Source organism: Marmota monax, unplaced genomic scaffold (genome assembly GCF_021218885.2).
Source record: "Marmota monax isolate L192 unplaced genomic scaffold, Marmota_monax_Labrador192_F-V1.1 WCK01_AAM20220418_F8-fsc00088, whole genome shotgun sequence".
Taxonomy (NCBI): domain Eukaryota; kingdom Metazoa; phylum Chordata; class Mammalia; order Rodentia; family Sciuridae; genus Marmota; species Marmota monax.
The window spans coordinates 2,590,415-2,614,901 of NW_026694492.1; the positions used below are offsets into that span (position 1 = coordinate 2,590,415).

The 24,487-nt window shown below is 34.8% G+C and overlaps 1 protein-coding gene across 3 annotated transcripts in view; it reads left to right on the forward strand.

Annotated features, from left to right (window-relative positions):
• Positions 1 to 24,487, forward strand: part of Dcc (DCC netrin 1 receptor) — a 1,097,715-nt gene that overhangs the window by 914,459 nt on the left and 158,769 nt on the right. For all 3 annotated transcript variants that reach the window (XM_046419457.2, XM_058571333.1, XM_058571334.1), the window contains exon 15: positions 18,489 to 18,683. In XM_046419457.2, the coding sequence (XP_046275413.1) occupies positions 18,489 to 18,683 (195 nt within the window). The remainder of the gene's footprint in view (positions 1 to 18,488; positions 18,684 to 24,487) is intronic.

The window sequence follows — 24,487 nt, forward strand, 5'->3', positions numbered from 1 at the left end:
CAACTCAACGTTAGAAGAGGTAATAGCTGCAGCAGATGGAATGTCAGATAAAGAATTCAGGATATACATGCTTCAGATGATCTGGAGTCTCAAGGAAGACATCAGACAGCAAAATCAGACAATGAAAGATCACATCAACAATGAATTACATAAACAAATCCAAGAAGCAAAAGATCAACTATACAGGGAAATAGAGGTTATAAAAAACAAACAATCAGAAATCCTAGAAATGCAGGAAGCAATAAGCCAACTTAAAAACTCAATTGAGAATACTACCAGCAGAGTAGAACACTTAGAAGACAGAACATCAGACAATGAAGATAAAGTATTTCAACTTGAAAAGAACATAGACAGCTCAGCAAGACTGTTAAGAAACCATGAGCAGAACATCCAAGAAATATGGGATAACATCAAGAGACCAAATTTAAGAGTCATTGGGATACAGGAAGGGACAGAGTTTCAAACCAAAGGAATGAGCAATCTATTCAATGAAATAATACGAGAAAACTTCCCAGACTTGAAGAATGAGACAGAACCCCAAATCCTAGAAGCCTACAGGACGCCGAATGTGCAAAATCATAAGAGACCCACACCTAGACACATTATAATGAAGATGCCCAACATACAGAATAAGGAGAGAATTTTAAAAGCTACAAGAGAAAGGAGGCAGATCACATTTAGGGGTAAGCCAATCAGGATAACAGCTGATCTTTCAACACAGACTCTGAAAGCTAGAAGATCCTGGAATAACATATTTCAAACACTGAAAGAAAATGGGTTCCAACCAAGAATTGTGTTTCCAGCGAAATTAAGCTTCAGGATGGAAGATGAAATTAAAACCTTCCACGATAAACAAAAGTTAAAAGAATTTGCAGCTAGAAAACCATCTCTTCAAAACATCCTCGGCAAAACATTACAGGAAGAGGAAATGGAAAATAACAATGAAAACCAACAGTGGGAGGTAGGACACTAAAGGGGGGAAAATAATCAAAGAGGAAAACAAACCATGTTTAGTAACATAAATAAACAAATATGGCTGGAAGAACAACCCATATCTCAATAATAACCCTAAATGTTAATGGCTTAAACTCACCAATCAAGAGACACAGGCTAGTAGAATGGATCACAAAACAAGACCCAACAATATGCTGCCTACAGGAGACGCATTTGATAGGAAAAGACATACATAGGCTGAAGGTGAAAGGTTGGGAAAAATCATATCACTCATATGGACTTCGGAAACAAGCAGGAGTATCCATACTCATATCAAATAAAATAGATTTCAAGCCAAAGTTAATCAAAAGGGATAAAGAGGGACACTACATACTGCTCAAGGGAACCATACACCAACAAGACATAACAATCATAAATATGTATGCCCCAAACAAGGGTGCAGCTATGTTCATCAAACAAACTCTTCTCAAGTTCAAGAGTCTAATAGACCACCATACAATAATCATGGGAGACTTCAACACACCTCTGTCACCACTGGACAGATCTTCCAAACAAAAGTTGAATAAGGAAACTATAGAACTCAATAACACAATTAATAACCTAGACTTAATTGACATATATAGAATATACCACCCAACATCAAGCAGTTACACTTTTTTCTCAGCAGCACATGGATCCTTCTCAAAAATAGATCATATATTATGTCACAGGGAAACTCTTAGACAATATAAAGGAGTAGAGATAATACCATGCATCCTATCTGATCATAATGGAATGGAACTGAAAATCAACGATAAAAGAAGGAAGGGAAAAGAATACATCACTTGGAGAATGAACAATAGGTTACTGAATGATCAATGGGTTATAGAAGACATCAAGGAAGAAATTAAAAAATTCTTAGAGATTAATGAAAACACAGACACAACATATTGGAATCTATGGGACATGTTGAAAGCAGTTCTAAGAGGAAAATTCATTGTTTGGAGTTCATTCCTTAAAAAAAGAAAAAACCAACAAATAAATGATCTCATACTTCATCTCAAAATCCTAGAAAAAGAAGAGCAAAACAACAGCAAAAGAAGTAGAAGGCAAGAAATAATTAAAATCAGAGCTGAAATTAATGAAATCGAAACAAAAGAAACAATTGAAAAAATTGACAAAACTAAAAGTTGGTTCTTTGAAAAAATAAACAAAATCGACAGACCCTTAGCCATGCTAGCGAAGAGAAGAAGAGAGAGAACTCAAATTACTAACATACGGGATGAAAGAGGCAATATCACAACAGACACTTCAGAAATACAGAAGATAATCAAAAATTATTTTGAATCCTTATACTCCAATAAATTAGAAGATAGTGAAGGCATCGATAAATTTCTTAAGTCATATGATCTGCCCAGATTGAGTCAGGAGGATATAGACAACCTAAACAGACCAATATCAATTGAGGAAATAGAAGAAACCATCAAAAGACTACCAGCTAAGAAAAGCCCAGGACCGGATGGGTATACAGCAGAGTTTTACAAAACCTTTAAAGAGGAACTAATACCAATACTTTTCAAGCTACTTCGGGAAATAGAAAAAGAGGGAGAACTTCCAAATTCATTCTACGAGGCCAACATCACCCTGATACCTAAACCAGACAAAGACACTTCAAAGAAAGAAAACTACAGACCAATATCTCTAATGAACCTAGATGCAAAAATCCTCAATAAAATTCTGGCCACTCGGATACAAAAACTTATCAAAAAAATTGTGCACCATGATCAAGTAGGATTCATCCCTGGGATGCAAGGCTGGTTCAATATACGGAAATCAATAAATGTTATTCACCACATCAATAGACTTAAAAATAAGAATCATATGATCATCTCGATAGATGCGGAAAAAGCATTCGACAAAGTACAGCATCCCTTTATGTTCAAAACTCTAGAAAAACTAGGGATAACAGGAACATACTTCAATATTGTAAAAGCAATCTATGCTAAGCCTCAGGCTAGCATCATTCTGAATGGAGAAAAATTGAAGGCATTCCCTCTAAAATCTGGAACAAGACAGGGATGCCCTCTCTCACCACTTCTGTTCAACATAGTTCTCGAAACACTGGCCAGAGCAATTAGACAGACGAAAGAAATTAAAGGCATCAAAATAGGAAAAGAAGAACTTAAATTATCACTATTTGCAGATGACATGATTCTATACCTAGCAGACCCAAAAGGCTCTACAAAGAAACTATTAGAGCTAATAAATGAATTCAGCAAAGTGGCAGGATATAAAATCAACACGCATAAATCAAAGGCATTCCTGTATATCAGCGACAAATCCTCTGAAATGGAAATGAGGACAACCACTCCATTCACAATATCTTCAAAAAAAAAAAATACTTGGGAATCAACCTAACAAAAGAGGTGAAAGACTTATACAATGAAAACTACAGAACCCTAAAGAGAGAAATAGAAGAAGATCTTAGAAGATGGAAAAATATACCCTGTTCATGGATAGGCAGAACTAACATCATCAAAATGGCGATATTACCAAAAGTTCTCTATAGGTTTAATGCAATGCCAATCAAAATCCCAACGGCATTTCTTGTAGAAATAGAGAAAGCAATCATGAAATTCATATGGAAAAACAAAAGACCCAGAATAGCAAAAACAATGCTAAGCAGGAAGTGTGAATCAGGCGGTATAGCGATACCAGACTTCAAACTATACTACAGAGCAATAGTAACAAAAACAGCATGGTACTGGTACCAAAACAGGCGGGTGGACCAATGGTACAGAATAGAGGACACAGAAACCAATCCACAAAACTACAACTACTTTATATTTGATAAAGAGGCTAAAAGCATGCAATGGAGGAAGGATAGCATCTTCAACAAATGGTGCTGGGAAAACTGGAAATCCATATGCAACAAAATGAAACTGAATCCCTTTCTCTCGCCATGCACAAAAGTTAATTCAAAATGGATCAAGGAGCTTGATATCAAATCAGAGACACGCCGTCTGATAGAAGAAAACGTTGGCTACGATCTACATACTGTGGGGTCGGGCTCCAAATTCCTCAATAGGACACCCATAGCACAAAAGTTAATAACTAGAATCAACAAATGGGACTTACTCAAACTAAAAAGTTTTTTCTCAGCAAAAGATACAATAAGAGAGGTAAATAGGGAGCCTACATCCTGGGAACAAATCTTTACTCCTCACACTTCAGATAGAGCCCTAATATCCAGAGTATACAAAGAACTCAAAAAATTAGACAATAAGAGAACAAACAACCCAATCAACAAATGGGCCAAGGACCTGAACAGACACTTCTCAGAGGAGGACATACAATCAATCAAGAAGTACATGAAAAAATGCTCACCATCTCTAGCAGTCAGAGAAATGCAAATCAAAACCACCCTAAGATACCATCTCACTCCAGTTAGATTGGCAGCCATTATGAAGTCAAACAACAACAAGTGCTGGCGAGGATGTGGGGAAAAGGGTACACTTGTACATTGCTGGTGGGACTGCAAATTGGTGCAGCCAATTTGGAAAGCAGTATGGAGATTTCTTGGAAAGCTGGGAATGGAGCCACCATTTGACCCAGCTATTCCCCTTCTCGGTCTATTTCCTAAAGACCTAAAAAGAGCATGCTACAGGGACACTGCTACATTGATGTTCATAGCAGCACAATTCACAATAGCTAGACTGTGGAACCAACCTAGATGCCCTTCAATGGATGAATGGATAAAAAAAAATGTGGCATTTATACACAATGGAGTATTACTCTGCATTAAAAAATGACAAAATCATAGAATTTACAGGGAAATGGATGGCATTAGAGCAGATTATGCTAAGTGAAGCTAGCCAATCCCTAAAAAACAAATGCCAAATGTCTTCTTTGATATAAGGAGAGTAACTAAGAACAGAGTAGGGTCGAAGAGCATGAGAAGAAGATTAACATTAAACAGGGATGAGAGGTGGGAGGGAAAGGGAGAGAGAAGGGAAAATGCATGGAAATGGAAGGAGACCCTCAGAGTTATACAAAAGTACATACAAGAGGAAGTGAGGGGAAGGGGAAAAATAATATAAGGGGGACAAACGAATGTCAGTAGAGGGAGCAGAGAGAGAAGAGGGGAGGGGAGGGGAGGGGAGGGGCGGGGGGATAGTAGAGGATAGGAAAGGCAGCAGAATACAACAGACACTAGTATGGCAATATGTAAATCAATGGATGTGTAACTGATGTGATTCTGCAATCTGTATATGGGGTAAAAATGGGAGCTCATAACCCACTTGAATCAAATTGTGAAATATGATATATCAAGAACTATGTAATGTTTTGAACAGCCAACAATAAAAAATTTAAAAAAAAAAGAGATGAGCAGTAAGAATTCTTCAAAATTGATGAAATTTGAATTGTTAGATTCAAGAGCAGTGTTCTACCTTTGATACTGGGTACTACCAAAAATAAAGACAAGGAAAAGAAAACATTTTAAAATGACCCTGACACCATATTACTTATTCAGCACACAATTAAAGTGATGAAAACTTACTAGCAACAATTATACCAGAGAACAATAAAATAGCTTCAAAATACATACAAAAATTAAAACCACCCTAGAATTTTACATTCAACTAAAATAATTATTCAAGGAAAAAGAGACACAGAAACACATTTTACATTTAAAAAATAATAAGTGTTTAACATAACCATGTTTTGGTAAATAATGTTAAGTACCTTTCTTTAAAAAAAAAGGAAGAAGAAGAAGAAAACAGACTGAATATTAAAGAAAACCATAAGCAGCCAGGCACAGTAGTGCATACCTATAATCCCAGCAGCTTGTGGGGCTGAGGCAGGAGGATCACAATTCAAAGCCACTCTTAGCAATTTAGTGAAGCCCCTAAGCAACCTAGTGAGATCCTGTCTCAAAATTAAAAATTAAAAAAGCTAAGTGTCCTTGGGTTTTATCCTTGGTACAAAAAGAAAAAGAAAGAAAGAAAAAGAAAATAGAAAGAAAGGAAGGAAGGAGGGAGGGATAGAGGAAGGGAGAGAAGGATAAAGAATGGAAAATGATAAGCAAAATAATGTCCCCTACAAGCACATCAAAAAATTATAATATAAAAAAACAATATTTGGAAGGGTAAAAAGAATGGATGCATATGAGTTGGTAAGAAGACCAGAGAGATTTGAGGGTTTTGTGCTGTTCTTGTGAAAAGTAGAAATACGGTTCACTTTAGATTTTAAGATGAGAGGGAAGAATTGAAATCATCAACAGCCTGCAGGATGCAGTGCAGAGTGTGTCATCCAGGAGAGGAGAAAAAAAAAGCAATGTGGGGAAGGAGAACTTTCAGCCTGTTCAAATGACATCATCCAAAAGGAAAAATAACAATTTGTAACTAAAAAAAAAAATTAAATAATAAAATGGTGGAAAAAATCCTATTATGATAAGACCATTAAATGGGTTAACCTTATTAGTTTAAGTACAGGTTATTGTTTGGGATTTTAAAGGCATGCAGATCCATTGTGTTTACAATTGGCACACCTAAAATATTAATAGATGGGAAAGTCGAACATAAAGATAAGGGGAAAATATCAAACATCTCCCCAAAAAAGGAAATGTAGGGTTTTGTTGTTGTTGTTTTGTTTTGTAGTTTTTGTTTTTGTCTCTGGTACTGGGGACCGAATCCAGGGGAGCTTAACCACTGAACCACATCCCCAGACTTTTGTTGTTGTTATTGTTCTAATTAGTTATACATGACAGTAGAATGTACTTTGACACGTCATATCTAAATGGAGTATAACTTCTCTTTCTTCTGGTTGTACATGATGCAAGATCACACCAGTGGTGTAGTATATTTTTACATAAGGCAATAAAGTTTGTTTCATTCTACTATCTTTCCTATCTCCATATCCCCTCTCTTCCCTTCACTCCCCTCTGCCTAATCCAAAGTTTCTTTTTTATTTTGAGATAGGATCTTGATAAGTTGCTGAGTCTGGCTTTGAACTTGTTATCCTTCTGCCTCAGCCTTCTGAGCCACTGGGATCGCAAGAGTGCTCCACCACTCCCAGCTAAACTTTTCATTAGGAATTTTCTTAAGACCAAAAACATCTTTAAGGTTAGAGGATCATAACACATGATAAAAGTATTATGTTACAGCAATATATGCATCGTAGAAATATGTGGCAATTATAAACATAGGGCTTTTTTTATACACATTTGTACTATTTAAGAAAACTTTGACAGTTATTTATAGATAAGCAGCTAGCTCACTGTAACATCTGAATACTCTGATCATTTCAGAAGCAGAAAATATACACCTTAGCCATTAGAAAATACAGACCAAAGTCTCACTGCCAGATGTTATCAGATTATCATTTTTTATAACTAAAATTCATATTCTCTGAATTTGTCTTTATACACATCTATAAATATGTTTATACATACATGAAACATTTAATAAGTAGATAAATATGTTTATTTGAAATAATATATGCTACATGCTATTTTTCAAACTTAGTTTTTTAATTGTTTTTCTTTTTGCTGATCATGAACTTACCTAATATTCTGATCATATTAGAATTTCCTCAGGTACCCCAAAATTATACTTAACAAATCATTTTTACAAACTGGAATGCAATCCAGGACAACACATTGCATGTAGTTTTTATAGCTCTCAAATCTCTTAATCTACCACAATCACTTTATCCTACTCTAACTTATTGGAAGGTCTGAATGTTTGTCCTCTAGAATGTCCTAGATTATCCAAACCTTTGGTTTTATTTAGTTATTTCTTGTGGTGTCATTTAAATTATTAGCCTGTTTAACTATTTAATTTCTATATTTTCATAAGTTGCAAATAATATAAAAATTTTAGTGTCATGTTCAGAAATTTTAATACTCCTCTCTCCTTAGTTGGGGAAAATATGAAAGGATACAGAAGATTAATCTGTCATTTATATACATACAATTAAAACATCAAGTTTTTCTCAAGCATCCAAGGGATATTTTATGCTTGATTATAAAGAAATGGATTTTAAAGTTCTTGAATCACAGTAAACATATCTATTGATTGCAATATAATTAAACTAGCAATCAATAGTAATATGATAGTCAATATGTTTGGAATTGTAAAAACATACTTGCAAGTAACAGACTGGTCCAAGAAAACAATCATATTAAATCTGGAGTAGAATTTTAGAGCCCAGTATATAGGCAACCTGGTTTACTGTTTTACCTATTAGATTAAAAATACTGGGTGTTTTGTAAAATGGACTGTTATTTTTAACAAATATAGAAGTTTTATTTGTTGGTATAATTTTGGTAAAATTCTATGTGAAAGCCAAAGACAAACACTTGAAATAAATTGAAGTAAAAAATTCAGAATTAGGAAGGGAGTGGGGATTATACCAGTTACCAAAATAATATTTTCTTCTGTCAACTTAGCTTGATGTCAATATGGGATTTGGTTTGTAAACACCATGTCTTGAAAGAATTTTTTTTTTCTTGTAGACCTTTGGTAAGAGCCATTTGTGACAATATGGGATGCTCCTCGACAGGCTTGGGGAATCAATGGTACAGCAACTATGCCATCATATAGTTGAAGAACTCAGCCCCTTAGTATGATTCAATAGATTTCAGCTTACACAAGGAAAACAGGAGGCAATGCCCTAACTAATTTTTAGAAGCAATTGTAAATCTGCTTCAATTCTTGGGAAAATGGTGTTTAGAATCTCTGAACTATAATGAACAAAGGATGGTACAGATTTGTACAAATGTTCAAAGTTTCAAGTACTTTCCTTGGCCACAGGAAACTTTCTATTTGTTCATAGAATGTCCCTTATGACTTGCTTGGGTGAACCAATCACTTCTTATGTAATTAAAAACAGTTATATATAATACGTGTGTGTGTGTGTGTGTGTGTGTGTGTGTGTGTGTTCTGATGTCCTAATGACTAGACTTGAATACTGATCTACTCACTGTGTGATGTTGGGGAAGTGACTTTACCTCAACCCTGAGGAATAGCAAGAGTAGAGCCAGCTTAGTGATTTCTCCTAAGAATTGTCTGTGAGAATGGCAACAGGGCACTTAGCAGTTCTGTTTTTGTTGCTGGTTTTGACAAATTAGATCTCACACTTTGACTGCAGTTCTCTCTGAGAGCTATATAAAATACTCAGAGTCTAAGAACAGTATGAAAGAAAACACTTTTACTGTTGGACTCATGAAGCTTCTCCTTGTTCATGACCATACAGGGAATAGATGTTTTCATTTCTGATACAAATGAGGGCATGTATTTAGTACATCTTAAAAGTTCATCATCTAATTAAGGAATAATTGTGAAGGATGTCTCATAATTCTATCAACAGATGCAAGAGGGCATGTTGTAAAATTAGTCATCAACAATTTTTTTAAAAATTCATATTAATATAGGAATATAAATGAGTTTTCAAAATGTTAGTTTTTTTCAAGAAATTAAGAGCAATTATTATGTTAAATAGTGAAATACTAAATATATTTTATGTTGGATTCAAACAGGCCTGAGAAGATTCCTACCATTTCTGTTATTCATAAGAGCATAGTAGTTTTGGTTAAAAAAAAAGAAACAAATAAATCACAGTATTGTATTATAAAAGGAAAGAAATATTATTTTACACATGACATGGTAGCATATGCAGAAATTCCAAGAACTACAAAACTATTAGAACTTATTATAAAATTTAATAATGTCATAATCGTCAAGATACATATACAAAAGTGTTGCTTTTTATAGTAATAATATTTTAATCATTAAAAAAGAACTGCACTTATAGGCAATATAAAATATAACAGCTGAGACCAAATTGAACAAGATATAAACAAATGTATATGAAGAAAAACATTACATTTTATTTAAAAAATATGAAATAAATTGTGAACAAATAGATACCTATGTTTGTTGCTGGATGGTAAATGTGAACATCATGTCAGTGTGAGTTCTTCTAAAAGTAATGATTAGTTGAATGTAATTTCAATCAGAAAGACAATGTAGAAGAATTCCAAGAAGTTTTTTAAAAGTATAATTAACGTTTTCTATAAAGCCTGATAGAAAATCAATGTAGTACTGTCTGGCAGAGGAATACATAATTAAATCAGTATAACAGAACATAGAAGGCAGAAACTTGGTATATTTGAAAAATAAATAGAAAAACAAGTTGACCACTTAGCAGATTTTTCATTAAAGGGGGTTGTGTCTATGGCCAGCAGCTTTGTTAAAATGCAAAATGCTGTTGTTGTTTTGTTTTGTTTTTTCCTCTTACATGGAACAAGTTGATAATTGTTGGTTCCAGTGATGGATTTGGAAGGCCAATGAGGATCAAGTGACTCCTTCTTATGTAATTCAAATATAGAAAGGCCATCAGGGGTTGTAAAGAATTTTGTCATTGCTTCTTTCTTTCGGTATTTTCAAATACAATGGAGATGTAGGGCTTGGACCTAAAACCTCTCATACAATTGGAAGCTGGGAGCTGATCTCTCAGGTGCACTTTCTCTTTCACTGATTGTGTCTTCCACTTTGGGATGGTTCTGGTATCCACAGGCCACCTAAGCCGGAAGCCACTTTGCTGTTCTCCTTCTCCAATTCACACTTGCAAGTACCCATGCAGTCCCCTAGGTCTGTGATTCTGCCTCATTCATGGGTATGGAGTCCATCCTTTCTGCTCCAAGCCCACCACCGTGCCTCCTATCAGGCTGCCATCACTTGTCACCTGAAAGTACCTTTGTGCCTATTTTCTTGGTACTGGTTTTCTCCCCTGCTCTCTAGACTCCATACTGTTCCAACATGTCTTTTCATAGCCAGATCTGCTGATCTGCAGTACCACCCAGGTGCACTTCCTCAGCTGTGTTGAGTCTCAAGTTTTTGGATTCCTTGTGCATTCTGCCGGAGTATCCATGTCTTTTCTCATATATTTCAAACCTACTTTTCCTTTAAAACTCAATGATGTTTTATTTCTAGAAGCTTTTTCTTGTCTGAGTTTCATTCAGATATCTTTCATCTAAGTCCTCATAGTCCTTTTGGAACATGTCATCATAATATCCATCACATTCTCAGTAGACTAGTGGCAAAGACCATGCTCATCTTGAAGTCCTCAGTATTTTGCACAGTTTCTGCTACATAGTAGATGCTCAATTATTATTAAGTGCAGGGTGATCACGTAGATGTTCGTAGCTGGATATTTGTGTGAAATGCATACAACACACTGCAGTTTGATTCTCCATTGATTTCCATTCTGAGAGTCAAAAAAGAGATCATAGATAAATGATGGCAAGACATATTCATGGCTCTGTGTTTTAATGTTTTTCTTAAATATATGAATGTATCCCCTTTTCCTTAGCTTAGAAATTAAAAATAAAGTCCTAGTTTTCTAGGAAGTATCTTGATTCTGTATTTTATTTATAGTGGTGCTTTTGTTGGTTCTAGAGCAAATTAAACTAATATGTATGTGGTTTTGAGAATTGAGGTTTGAATACACTTGGAGGAGGATAAGCCTGAAGAACTCATTTAATACATGATTTGACAAAGACTAAGACTCCCACACTCCCAATTCAGAATTGGGTCTGTAGTTGAATTACTAAAGATCTGTAATTTTTTTAATATAAAGTAGTTAATTAAATGCATCATGAAAGAAACAGGTTCTAGTGAGTTTTAAGATATCCAGAGCTGTTGTCCCTGGACCCTATAGTGAGACAAGCCTCCCTGACTCTGATAGGCTTCTGTTTGCACAGCAGCTTCTAGAAAGCCACATCATGAGTGTTTGTTTTAACAGGCTTAGGTCCTTCCACTACTTCAAGAACTCAGGAGGTTGTGAGATCCATTCATACTTCATTGCATGTTTTAATGAATTCTGATTAATATGCCAACCTGTTACCCTACAGGTATTTTAACTTTCTAGAGGTTCCTGTCAAATCAAGAACCATGTTCCTCCAATGTCAAGGAGGGGCTGAATTTACCCATCTGGAATTTGGATTCTGTAGTTTCTCTATAAAGGAGAAAATCACAGAAAGCAAGAATTTCTTGACTTTTTAGAGTTAAACTTGGGGCAGTACATCAAAGGTCTTTTATCTGGCTTTTACTTTTACCTCCCATTGAGTCACCATCAGTGTGAGCCATGGCCATTATGTATATGTGGATTCCATAGAATGATTTCAAGATGTGGTCTGATTGTTTACTGGCCCCAAGGAAACATCTCGATGTCAGCATCTTCTGCTGTCACTGGGAGTCACATGTCATGGACAGAAATTGGAGGACATGTGAGAAAAGAGATTCCTTATCCCTAGATGTACTAGTTTGATTGACTTAGATCTATGAGACACATTTTTGCAGAATTGTTACTCATTGTGGTATTAAAGTAGTAAACTTGTCAAAACTCCTGTTAAACTATTGACTACTCTTCTAGTCCCCTTGAATTCCTAGGTGTTTTTTTTTCAATTTTAGAAGCAATAATAAAGTAAAATTAGGCAAATGAAAGTAGCTAAAAGTAAAGTAAAAAAATTAAATATCATTTATTAACCTAAAATAGTTCAGATTGAAGGAAAACATATATTAAAAGTGAATAAAAGATAAAAATGGAGATAAAATTACAAACCTTAATGATGAAAAGTAGAAACTTAATTCATATAAAATTTATAGAATAGCTACGAGTGCAGACTCCACCAGAAATGAAATAACATCCATTAAAAATGTTGTGTGTGACCATGCATACTAGGTATCATAAATAGTAACTGTTGCTGTTACTAAGAACAGGAATGAAAACCTAGGATTCACAGTGTTTAATGGTGGCACATTGGTACCAGACCTGCCCTCACAAACAGAGTCTGAGTGTATCAGTTGCCTTATGTGATTGGCTGCTGAAGACCAGAATAAAACTCTAACAAAATGACCCACAAAATGCAGTAACTAAGTGGAGAGCAAATATGTGAGTGTTTGTCAAAAAAACCTACATCCTGCCACCGCTTGGCAGTGCCATGCCTCACAGATGGTACATAGCACTTTGTTTTCATTAGCAAGAGCCAACAGAGTCCAATCTTTTTAACCACCAGGAGGGAAAAATAAACTTCCCTAACTATGTATTTATCTTGTTTCATTCCTAAATTGTTCCTTCCCTCCTTTAAAATTTTTATTTTAATGGATACAGTTATACAAAGTTTTATTAAGTATATGTGCATATGTATACATGTACATAGAGTAATATATGTGTATATAAACATGTGATTATAAGTATTGCATGCATGTACATATATAATGACATATATAATTATACATATAAAATGACAGCTATACATAATGAGAATAGTGTTGAAACTTATAAAACATGTAGACTTTATTCCCATATTTTTGAGCATTTTATAGGTACTGGTGTTAGAAAGAGAAATAACCACATTAAAGAAGTGGTACAGTAATTGGCCATACATCCTATGAAAAGCAAAACAGGGAAGCAGTTCAGGAGTGATGAGGCCAGGGTTATAGTTTTAAATAGGGTAATCAGGAGAGGCTGTGATGGAAAATTAAATAAGGAAAACCTAGAGGAGTAAGAGTGATAACTGTAGCTGGAGAAGAAGTTGCCAGGCAGGAGGCCCAGGAAGTGCAGATGTCCTGTGGCCAGCATAAGCTTGCCATTTTTGAAGAACAGTGAAGTGTTTGGTGAGGAGCAGAGGGCTGGAGTGAGATAATGAAAGGAAGGGAAATAGGAGGGTCGGAGAGGGAAGTGAGCAGAGGCCTGGATCCCAGGTGGCCTTTCAGGCCATTGTAAAGAACCTGTCCTTACAACATGGTAACACTTTGGGGGTTTTTGAACAGAGCCATAGCATGTTCTTTGTATTTTGCTGATTTGCACACATAGATTAACAGGGTTTGTATGCATTTATTTTAAATGCCATCCAGAAGCTGGTGGCTTCCACATCTGTATTTCTAACCATGATCTTTTCACCAAGCCCCAGGCTTACATATCCCACTCCCTGCCTGATGTCACCAACTGAACATGACCCAGAAGAACTTGTCTGTTCTCCTCATCAAGATGAAGACGCTCCAGTTGCCCAAGGCAGAGGCCTACAAATTGTGACTGGGTCTCCTTTTTCCATGCTGCTCACAGTCTACACCCCCAAAGTCCTATCTGTCCACTTTCCCTCATCTTCCCACAGCCACCCAGACAAATTCAACTGCACCATCCACAAATGTTCACCAGATATTATTCTAAGTACCATGAGGAGATCTTGGGTGATCTTTCCTGACCAGGGTGGGGGAGTAAGATGGGATCTCATAATGCTTTCAACCCATCTCTCTAACTAAGCCTTCACACTTTCCTTGGCTTGACTTGCTCACAGTAACTTGGTTACTGACTTTTCACTCTCTTTCTCCCACCGTCCCTTCCCTGATAGATTTTTTAAATTGTGTTAATGAAGACAACATAATTCGCCATCTTCATCATTTTTAGCTGTACATTCCTGTGGCATTAAGTACAATCACATTGTTGTGCGACCAGCACCATTATCCATCCCCAGAACTCTCCATCTGGCACAGCTGAAATGTTGCACCCATTAAACAATCACTTCCCATTGTCCCCCTGCCCCCAGCCCTTGGCACCCACCATTCTACTGAGTGTCTTTGTGAGTTCAACAACTCAGGTGCATCATATAAGTATAATCATACAGCTTTTGTCCTTCTGTCTCTGCTTAATTTCAGTTAACATCCTTAAGACTCACCCATATTTCAGCATGTGTCAAAAATCTATTCCTTTTCAAGACTGAATGGTGACCGATTTTATGAATAGGCCACAGTGTTTTGTTTTGTTTTGTTGTTGTTGTTGTTTTATGGACACTTGGGTTATTTTTCACCTTTTGGCAATTGTAAAAGGTGCTGCTATGAATGTGGTTTTGCAATTAGTTGTTTGAGTTTTTGCTTTCAGTTTCTTTGTGTATATATTCAGAAGGAGAATTGTAAGATCCTATGGTGATTCTGTTTTAGATTTTTTGAGACTACTCTTCATAGGAGCAGCACCCTTTTACATTCCCAGCAGCTGGCTCTGGACTGTTTCTGTTTTCCTGTGTACCTTCTATGTCCCAGGCATTGTGACCTTCACTGATTTCTGAAAACACCAAAGTCATTCTTATAGTAGGCCTATACATGAGCTGTTCCCTGTGCTTTAAATCTGCTCATCATATTTATAAGGCTGACTCTATCTGGTCATTAGCCTTGAACTCTACCAGGGGACCTTCCTTGCTTAGTCATTTATTGTCTCATCAGCACATCTTATCAAAAGCTCATCTTATTTATTTGTTTTTTTGTTTGTTTATTTTTGTCTTCCTTCCCTCAACATCCAGAACTATGACTGAGGTATTAGAGTTGCACAGTAATTGTTGAAATGTCACAAGGATAAATCTAATGAATTTGCTAGAGTACTACATCTGAACATTAATCACTAGTAGAAACCTGCAATCATCACTCAAAGAAAAGCATATGTCCTTTAAAATCAAAATAAGCCAAAGAGAGATTCCATAATTCCATAACTTAATCACAGCTGTCAGCTGACTTCGTTATCTTGATCATTCAGACTACACTAAAAATTTGGTGCATCATTAACTTGGGTATTTCGGGCAAAATGTGCTTACGTTTGGTTTCAAATTATCTCAATAATTACCCTAATACTCCTCTATTTTATGTATGTAATCACTGTGCTAGAAATACTTGTAAAATCTTTCATGTAATTCTGAGTAGCAAATTCAAGTTTCAGATCCCAAATAAGGAGTACTCATGTCACTAACCTTCCACAGGAAAATGTCTAAATTGATATTTTATAGTTCATTTTAGTAATAATCACTTTCATAACCTATAAGATCATCTGTGTTACAGAAAATTCACTCAGATAGCATAAAAAAATTTATTTCTATATTTATATTGAGAACTCAGTAGGTAGGCATGAAGGGGCTGTTCTGGATTATGGGCCATCTCATGGCCTAGTTATTGATATAATGAGGCCATATATTATGGATGGCTTAGTTCTAATGTTGACTCAATGGTTACTGTTCTCCTGGCCCTGTGACTTCATTGAGTGATAAGAGCCCATAAAATATTCAGATATAAGGACAACGTATATTCTTATGTTCTAACACTCTTGTTTTAATTCGTTAAACTGGTTTTGATATTTGCATCTAGGGTTAAAACCATTTTTATGCATCAAAGAATATAGCGATAGCTCCTGTTCAAGAGCCTCTTGTTTTACTCATTTCCACGCTTTGCTTAGAATTCCAATGGATGCAATTCTGTGGATACTAACTTAGGTAACCTACAGAACTATTCTGTGGTTTGCAGAAATAAGGAGAAATGCTCATTGTTCAGAAACCATTTTTAATAGTTTCTTTTATTCCAAAAAAATGTTGAATATTGTCATTCAAACATTACACCTTCTTATTATTTTAGGAAGCCATAAATGCTCACAATCTGAGTAACATTTGGTTTCTTAAGATTAAGCAGATTATCTTGTTGTTCCAAAGGTTATTGCAAAACTTCAAATATGTTAAACAGAATTGATTGTAAAGCCCATTACATTTCAAGGACGCTGGAGAGACTGTGGAAATAGGGTTGGGAAGTATTAATCCATCCCTTTCATCTCTTTTATTACTTTTACTTAGGGTTTATAGTGGGAAATACTTCACAAACATTGTGTTGCTGCCATAAAGGTTTATACCCATGTTTGGAGACATAATTTTTTATGATGCCCTTGCATATTATATCACAGGCTTCTTTAGGGCAAATAATAGCTTATCCCTTCCTGCTCACAAAGGGGCATCAAAGGAAAACAGAACCACCTTTAGAAAATTCTTTTGGCATAATAGCTTTAGAATATTTTGAAATACTGTTGTTACCCACGTTAAAAACTTTAACAAAACACATTTTTTTTCTTTCACCCCATAATCTAGAAGCCTGCATGTTGAATATGGATAAAGTTGGTGGAGGGAATTGTGTCAGCATATGCTATTATATCAGGAGAAAAATGTGCTGTAATATTCCCCTTAGTCATCAAGTTCCTTCACATAATTTACCATATGTTAACTTCAGACATTTTTGGTTGGGAAAGAAATAATGAATATAATAATTTGAATAAGATTCAAATTACTTATGTTTTTGAGTATCTATTAATTACCAGGAACTACATTAATCACTTATAGGACCACTGAAGTTGGGGTGGACTTATTCTTTTTTTCCTACAAGACTTTTCTGACTTTCAAAGAGTCAGTTAAGTATCCCTTATGCCTATCAAATTATTTCTCAGAGTCTAATGATACCTTTCTTACTTGCCAATATTTCCCACTTGAATAGAAACTGTAATAGTACCTGCCGGGTTCACTTTCCTCGGTGTCCTCAATATCATGAGTATCTACCTTAGCCCAGAGAGAGAAGATGCTATATAAATGTTTACTAATGGAATAATGATCAGTGTTGAGAAAATGTATCATACATTTAGGACATAATCATAGAGAAGAATGACAAGGTAAAAGTCAGAATGTCAATTTAATATTAATATTATTAATATTTAACCTTTAACCCCTTTAAAGAAAATGTGTATTAGGCTGGTATGTACATTTTGTCTCAACTGAAAATAGTACCTATCTTCAGTTGAGAATTTAGGAACTATTCATAATCAGAGTGTTTTGGGCATTATCTCAATACATCTTTCCAGCACCGTATGAAATAACCAACTTTATCCGCATTCTCCACCTGAGGAACTGAGCTTTAGAGAGGACAAGAGACATCTAACACTTTCATAGCTTGTGTCTAGTCAGACTTTGACTTTGCTTTTCATTACATCCTGAGCTTGAGCTTGGAGTCAATCACTATGTGGGATGCCAACCTAATTTGAAGGGAAACTCAGAGCAACTGAATAATTTCATGAGGACACACAGCTAATAAATGATAGATTATGGTATTAAACTAAATTTTCTCAGTTTCAAAGCCTGGGTGGTTTTGATCCAAGCCACAGTCTTATTTCTTTTAATAATAATACATTTTTCACAGATATTGTAAACACCAAGTCAAATATCATCCTAATCATGCTGAACAGATCATGGCCCTAAACTGTTTCAACTTCCAATTTCTTAAGAAAGAAATAGTACATTTATTTTTTTGTTTTTAGTTAAATCAGAGTAAATATTGGGCCAGACAATTTTTCATATTTCATTTTCCTTTTTATTATTCTTATATCTGCCTTGATTCCACTCTTTATTAATGATACCTAAGAAAGAAATGAACCAAGAGAAGAAACTTCTAGAATAAAGATACATGATGCTGCAGTGTCCTGCGAAAGGGACACAGTATCCACTTATGGCTAAAAATTTTGGTGACAGTCAAATTACAGCTGGAAATGTAGCACATGCTGAAAAACAGGAGGGCCTTGGGCAGGAAGGGATGCATTACTTGAAAATCTTTGCAAGATGATATGGTCCTGCATAAATGGGAAGTTTTGCCATGCTACAGACTGTATTCTGAGATATGCTAACGAGACCTCATTTTGAACCCTAGAGTCTCAAGTCCCTGACCAGCCAAGCTCACTCCATGTGAGGCCCCAGACCAACTGCATCATCATGAGTTGGACCCCTCCCTTGAACCCGAACATTGTTGTCCGCGGTTACATTATTGGTTATGGCGTTGGGAGTCCTTATGCGGAGACGGTGCGTGTGGACAGCAAGCAACGATACTATTCAATTGAGCGGTTAGGTAAGTAGCTGTGGTTTTCATTCTACTAAGGAAAATTATCTATTTTAAATTATTTCATTTATTGGAAAATTGCTATTTGGAATTATAACTTCAACATGTAGCAGTTAGTAGATGTTTAAACAACTCTTTCTCTACACACACACATATACACACACACACATACACACACAAACTCTTTCACAACCTTTCTGGAGTTTTAATTTGGGGAAATTGATCTAGAGAGATCTGTAATGGTGGGTGCCTTGGTGCCTACCCTTGCGTACATATCAGGATAAACAAAGTGATTTGGATAATTTTCCTTTTTCCAATGGTCAGTGGGGACTTCTAATCTTAATAGGTCTTATAAAAAAATCAAAAATTTATCTTTGTTTTTCTCACTAGGAAGATTTCTGTAAAGTTTTCTTTAACCTGGCATTATCTAATCACAGTACTTTCTTTTCCCTTAGCATTCATAGATAAAGCTTTGAGGCTGACATTCTAACTATAAAACAACAAGATGAGAAAAGAAATTTTTATTCAAGACAGTCAATTGGAATTATCAAAACCCTTGTACATGTATTTCTGTTTCCTCTCCAGTTCAGATTCTCTTACTGCAGTCAATCCTGCCTTCTTTTTTGAAAAATGGAATATAATGCTTCCCCTCTGATATTTCTGAATTCATGGAAAATTCATTCATTCAGAGAGGTCTATTGTGTGTGTAAACCTTAAAACTGATTTAGATCAGATTTTCTATAGTGCTGTAAGAGACTATATCATTAGCAAAGGGACATAAAAGAAAAATACATAATATATCAGGATGCCAATAAGTTAAATAATTCTTACAATGTCAAAGGCAAATTGATTCTACCTGTTGATTTAATGCCATATTATCAGCAATGAATTACATTGACCCCACTGGAAATGCAACCTGATCAGGGGTGGGGGTGCTACTTATTTGCAGTGTGTCTCGCAAACAGAACATTTGTGATGAGAAGCCAAATTTGAATTTGAATAGCTAAAATGTAGTCACAAGAAAAGATTTTCCCTTTGCCAGAGGAAAATTGCACTGACCCATTCTGTCTGTAATTGCTTCAAGCACTAATAAGAGAAGCACCTACTGAAACTCTCCACAATTTCAGTTAGGTTGGCATTTAGAAATAATATTCCCTCAGTCAATCCTGGAGTGCGAATGTAAGGGCAATCACAAAGCTCATATTTTATAGCCATCAAACCTATGTCAGGGGACTCTCACTTATCCATTATTCACAATACACCATCTCCGACAGTTCATCTTGATGCCACTCACCAGACAGAAAAGAGAGGTTACCCTGGCAGTGCATGGGCTCCCGGCAATGAGCATGAATGTGGTGCAAATTCAGAAGGAATTTGTGAGGGAAAATGGAATCATTTCACCATGTCCTGTTGATAAGGATGCTTTTTGTTAAATAGAAAGTCTATGGAGTCTCCAAATTTTGCCAGGTTTAAAAGTTAGTGAGATTAACCTCAGCAAAATTCCCCAAGTGCTTAACAAGAAAAAAAAAAAAAAAAGAAAAGACCCCCATTGTAATGTGTGTTAAGGAAGAGCCTGGGAGAGTGGCTCTGTGGCACTGTTTGCCTCATAGGTGCGAGGGCCTGGGTTCACCCCCCAGCAATGGAGGGAAAAGGCAAATAGGACTCCAAAGGCAAATACAAAGATACGATAAAACCTAAATCATCATTAATCATGGATTTGTACTTAAAATCCTATGTAGAAAGAAAAAAAATATATATAATGCCTACACAACTTTATTTTAGTACTACCAGTTGATATGCTTTTAACAAAGTCCCAAATCTTCATACAAAATATGAAAGAAAATGATTAGTGTGCTGTTATCGTTCATTGTTTAAGTATCCTAAGGTTGTGCAAGCAAATGTTTTGTTTTTCTATTTAGCCAGTATATTTGTGAGACATAAGGTCTCATTTTTATAAAAATAAAAGATGTGTTCTAGCCCACATTCAAACTCTGCAAAGAAAACACTGTTTTGTTTATTCGGTTGATCATTAAAATAGGCATAACACTTTTTATAGCATCTCTGTGAAAAGATACTGTAAAATAACAATAAATATATTTTTAATATTTAAAGTTTGAGAAGTCCAAAGTTGTGTAGGCATTATATATAAGAAATTTTTTTTTTGTTTTAAGTACTGCACAACAGTTATACAATTAAAACTGAATTAAGGAAAATTAAAATTGATCAAAGTATAAGGTCAGTCTTACCTTCAAGTATTATAATTGTATTTGAGATTATGCAGAACAATTTGTTTTAAAATTAACCCACAAACCATCTCTTCTTTTGGATGAAAGACCAGAATCTCTAAATAGCATTTTGTTTATCAGGAATAATAATTCACTGTTTAGATGGAAGACAAGTTACCTACTTCTGGTCTGGAAATGCAAGACCATTTTTAACAATAGCTAATATCACCTGATTTTTTAAAAAATGATTTAGTATTGATACACAGCTTAATTAACCAATGTTTCTACTATTATTTATAATTAGTCTATTGGCTTTTCACCCCTTTTAGTTCAAGAGCCCTCATACAAGGCTTGATGTACACATAGGATATAGATCCACATGCTCTGAATTTAGCAAAATTGATTTAAAGCCAAATGATGTTTTAAGAAATTTATCTATATGTTGATCTCTTCCTCTATCATTCAACTTATCTATCTTTATATCTTTATGATTATGATTTATATAAAATAAACTGCATATTTAACTGAATTTTCAAGAGCTTAATTGATGTATAATAAACTACATTTTAAATTTTTCTTCTTTAATTTTTCTCGGTAATATTTTGTTTTTCAGTATAATGTTCTTGAATGCTTATTGATTTATTCATTAAAATACATACTTTTTAGAACTCTTTTAAACTCAATTGTTCCTGAAACTTATTTTCCAAGTGTTGATTGTTGGTGTAGGAGAATACAACAGATTTTGTAACATTAACCTTATATACTAACACCTGTTCAATTTACCTACTTTTTATTTGTTTTGTAGATTCTCTGAAAAACAAATGTACCTAGGAACCGTTTTGTACTTAATTTCTGAGCTCTGTGCCTTTTCTTTCTCTTGTCTTACTATAGTAGTTAGGATATTCAGTAAAATGCCAAACAGAAGTGTTGGAAGCAGGCATTTGTGCCTTATTTTGATCACAGGATGCAAAAATATAGTATTTGTACTGAAATCCCTTATTAGATACAGGTTCTTTGTACATGGTTTTTATTGCATTGAGGAAATTTTATACTATTCCTAGCTTTCTTAAAATTTTTGTTATAGATATTTTTATAATTTCTATGAAAAAATATTTGATCTACTGAAGTGACCAACATGATTTTTTTCCATATTAGGATATGGTGAATTACACTGATTTTCAAAGGGTAACTAGCCTCGAGTTTCCCATGTAAATACTATATGGTGATCATGCAAAGTCCTTTTCTTATATCATTTTGTGCTCATGCTTGTGAAGTGATATTTGTCTACAATTTTCATGTAGTTTCTTAGTGTCACATTGGCCTTTTAAAAAGAGTTGGACCAGGTTTGCTCCTCTTCTATTAGTGAAAGTTTATTTAAAATTGATAGCCTTTATTCCTTGGATGTTCAATAGAATTTACTAGTGAAACAAACTGGACCAGAGGTTTTATTGTATAAGAAGCCTTTTGATAATAGATTTAATTTTCTTGACAGACACCCTTACAGATTTTGTGCATATTCTTGTGGTTTTTTAAGTTAAAATTTTCATGAAATTTGTTCACTTTATTTTGCTGGACTTACATTATTTGAACCATTTATAATATCTATTTATTATCTATAGTGGTAACTGCTTTTTCATTTCTGGTATTGGTCAGTTGTCTTCCCTGGGGAAAGGTTTACCAAATTTGTAGATCTTGGTAAAGAAGATGACATTACTAGTCATTTCCAAAGTCTCTGTTTCTTATTCTTTCCTCTCTTCTCTTTTCTTGACTGTTTCCTTCCTGATATTTATTTTAGTTCTGCTTTGATCTCCTCTGGATTTCTTAAGGTGGAACTTTGTGATCACCTAAGGATATTAGTGTTCCTCTGCTAGTTTACTTGCAGATTTTAGAGGACATTGTTTTGATAAACTAACAATTAATTTTTAAAAACATAATGCAACCATGCAAGAAGGCAAATAAATATGGAATTGAATGGAATTTTTGATCTTGGTTAAGATTCATATTTTCCCCCTTGTATAATGTTTGATATTTGAAAAGTGATTTGAGTTCTGGCCTAACATGATCTCAATGAAAACTGGGAATAGAATCTTTTATTCCCTATATTATAGTGTCAGAGAGTTAACAGTTATTAATGGTGGCGGTAGGTTGGTCTTTTAAGATAGACCTTCTCACCCCCATATGAGGCTTTGTGCCTCAGTTTCCCATCTGTAAAACAGGATAGGATGTCTACCTTACAACGTTTTAGGAGATTCAATTGAGACAATAAAAATAAAGCCATTTGTAATTTTTCTGAAGTTGAAAATACTTGATGCCTGTAATTGAGATATCTTTCTTATTTTGTACATTTTTTGTTCAGCAGTTAGATATAATGTAGTAATAATGAAGTTTCATAGTCTTTGGGTTGTGTGTGTGTGTGTGTGTGTGTGTGTGCGTGCATGTGTGTGTGTAGTGTTCTAGTTTGCCTCCATTACCTAAAACTGGACTATATTAAAAATAAAATTTTAAAAATGGTTGAGAGTTGCAGAGTTTGGGACTCAGATAAGTCATCAAAGGCATGATATTATATAAAGCCTACAATTAATTAGTATAAATTTTAAAATCTGACCATGCAGTGACATTCAGTTCAGCATGAATTTTTAAAATGTGAACTAGTTTTAACTACAATAAGAGGCTGATTAGATAATCGTGAGCAGGAGAGTTAGATTCATTCAACATGAGCACTGGTTGCCCAGAGAGAGTGAGAGAGATGAGAAAAGGTAACTTGTGAGATCATTACTCAGAAGCTATCAGGAAGAATGGATTTTATCATTTATGATTTTTTTTTCAGGCTAGTGTCTTCTAAGCCTATAGGAATTTTCAAGCAGTCTTTAAGGACAGCTGCAGGGTGATGCATTAATAATACATACATTCTATTTGTAACTCTTTTCTCACTTTCTACTCTCAGAGGTCCAAAGCAGATGCATTGTCTTACACCTGGTGAATTTTTTAAGGCTGTTTGGAAAAAAAAAAACATTACAAAAGATGAATAATATTATTGAACAAGAGCAGGAAAGATCTTACTTATCATTGAAGCAAAAATCTCTCCTTCTATTTAAATAGAATCTTTGAATCTTTTTCTTCTCGCTTAAAAAAAACCCTTTCTATATTTTGTCTTGTATTTTATAATCTGATTTATCATTCGTAAAACCTAACTGATAAAGTAAAGGGCTATGTGGGTCATTTATCCTACAACATTAAATCTAAGCATTCAAATTTTTTTTCCTCTGTCTTTTTATTTTATTGGATTGGAACAATCCAGATCTCATCCTTAATTGTTCTTGTCATTTGATATTTATAGAAAGATACTAAGTACATTTCTTCCAAACACAATACAAAACCAGCCTGTTTCTCCATTTTTTCCACAACATGTCAAATATCATCCCAATTTTTTTAAATGAGGAAAGACGAATAACTGAAGTCAAAGCTGGTTTTGTTGTTGTTGTTGTTGCTGTTTGTTTGGTACCAGGGATTGAACCAAAGGATGCTTAGCCACTGAGCCACATCATCAGTCCTCTTTATTTTTAAAATTTTTTATCTGTTTATTTTTTG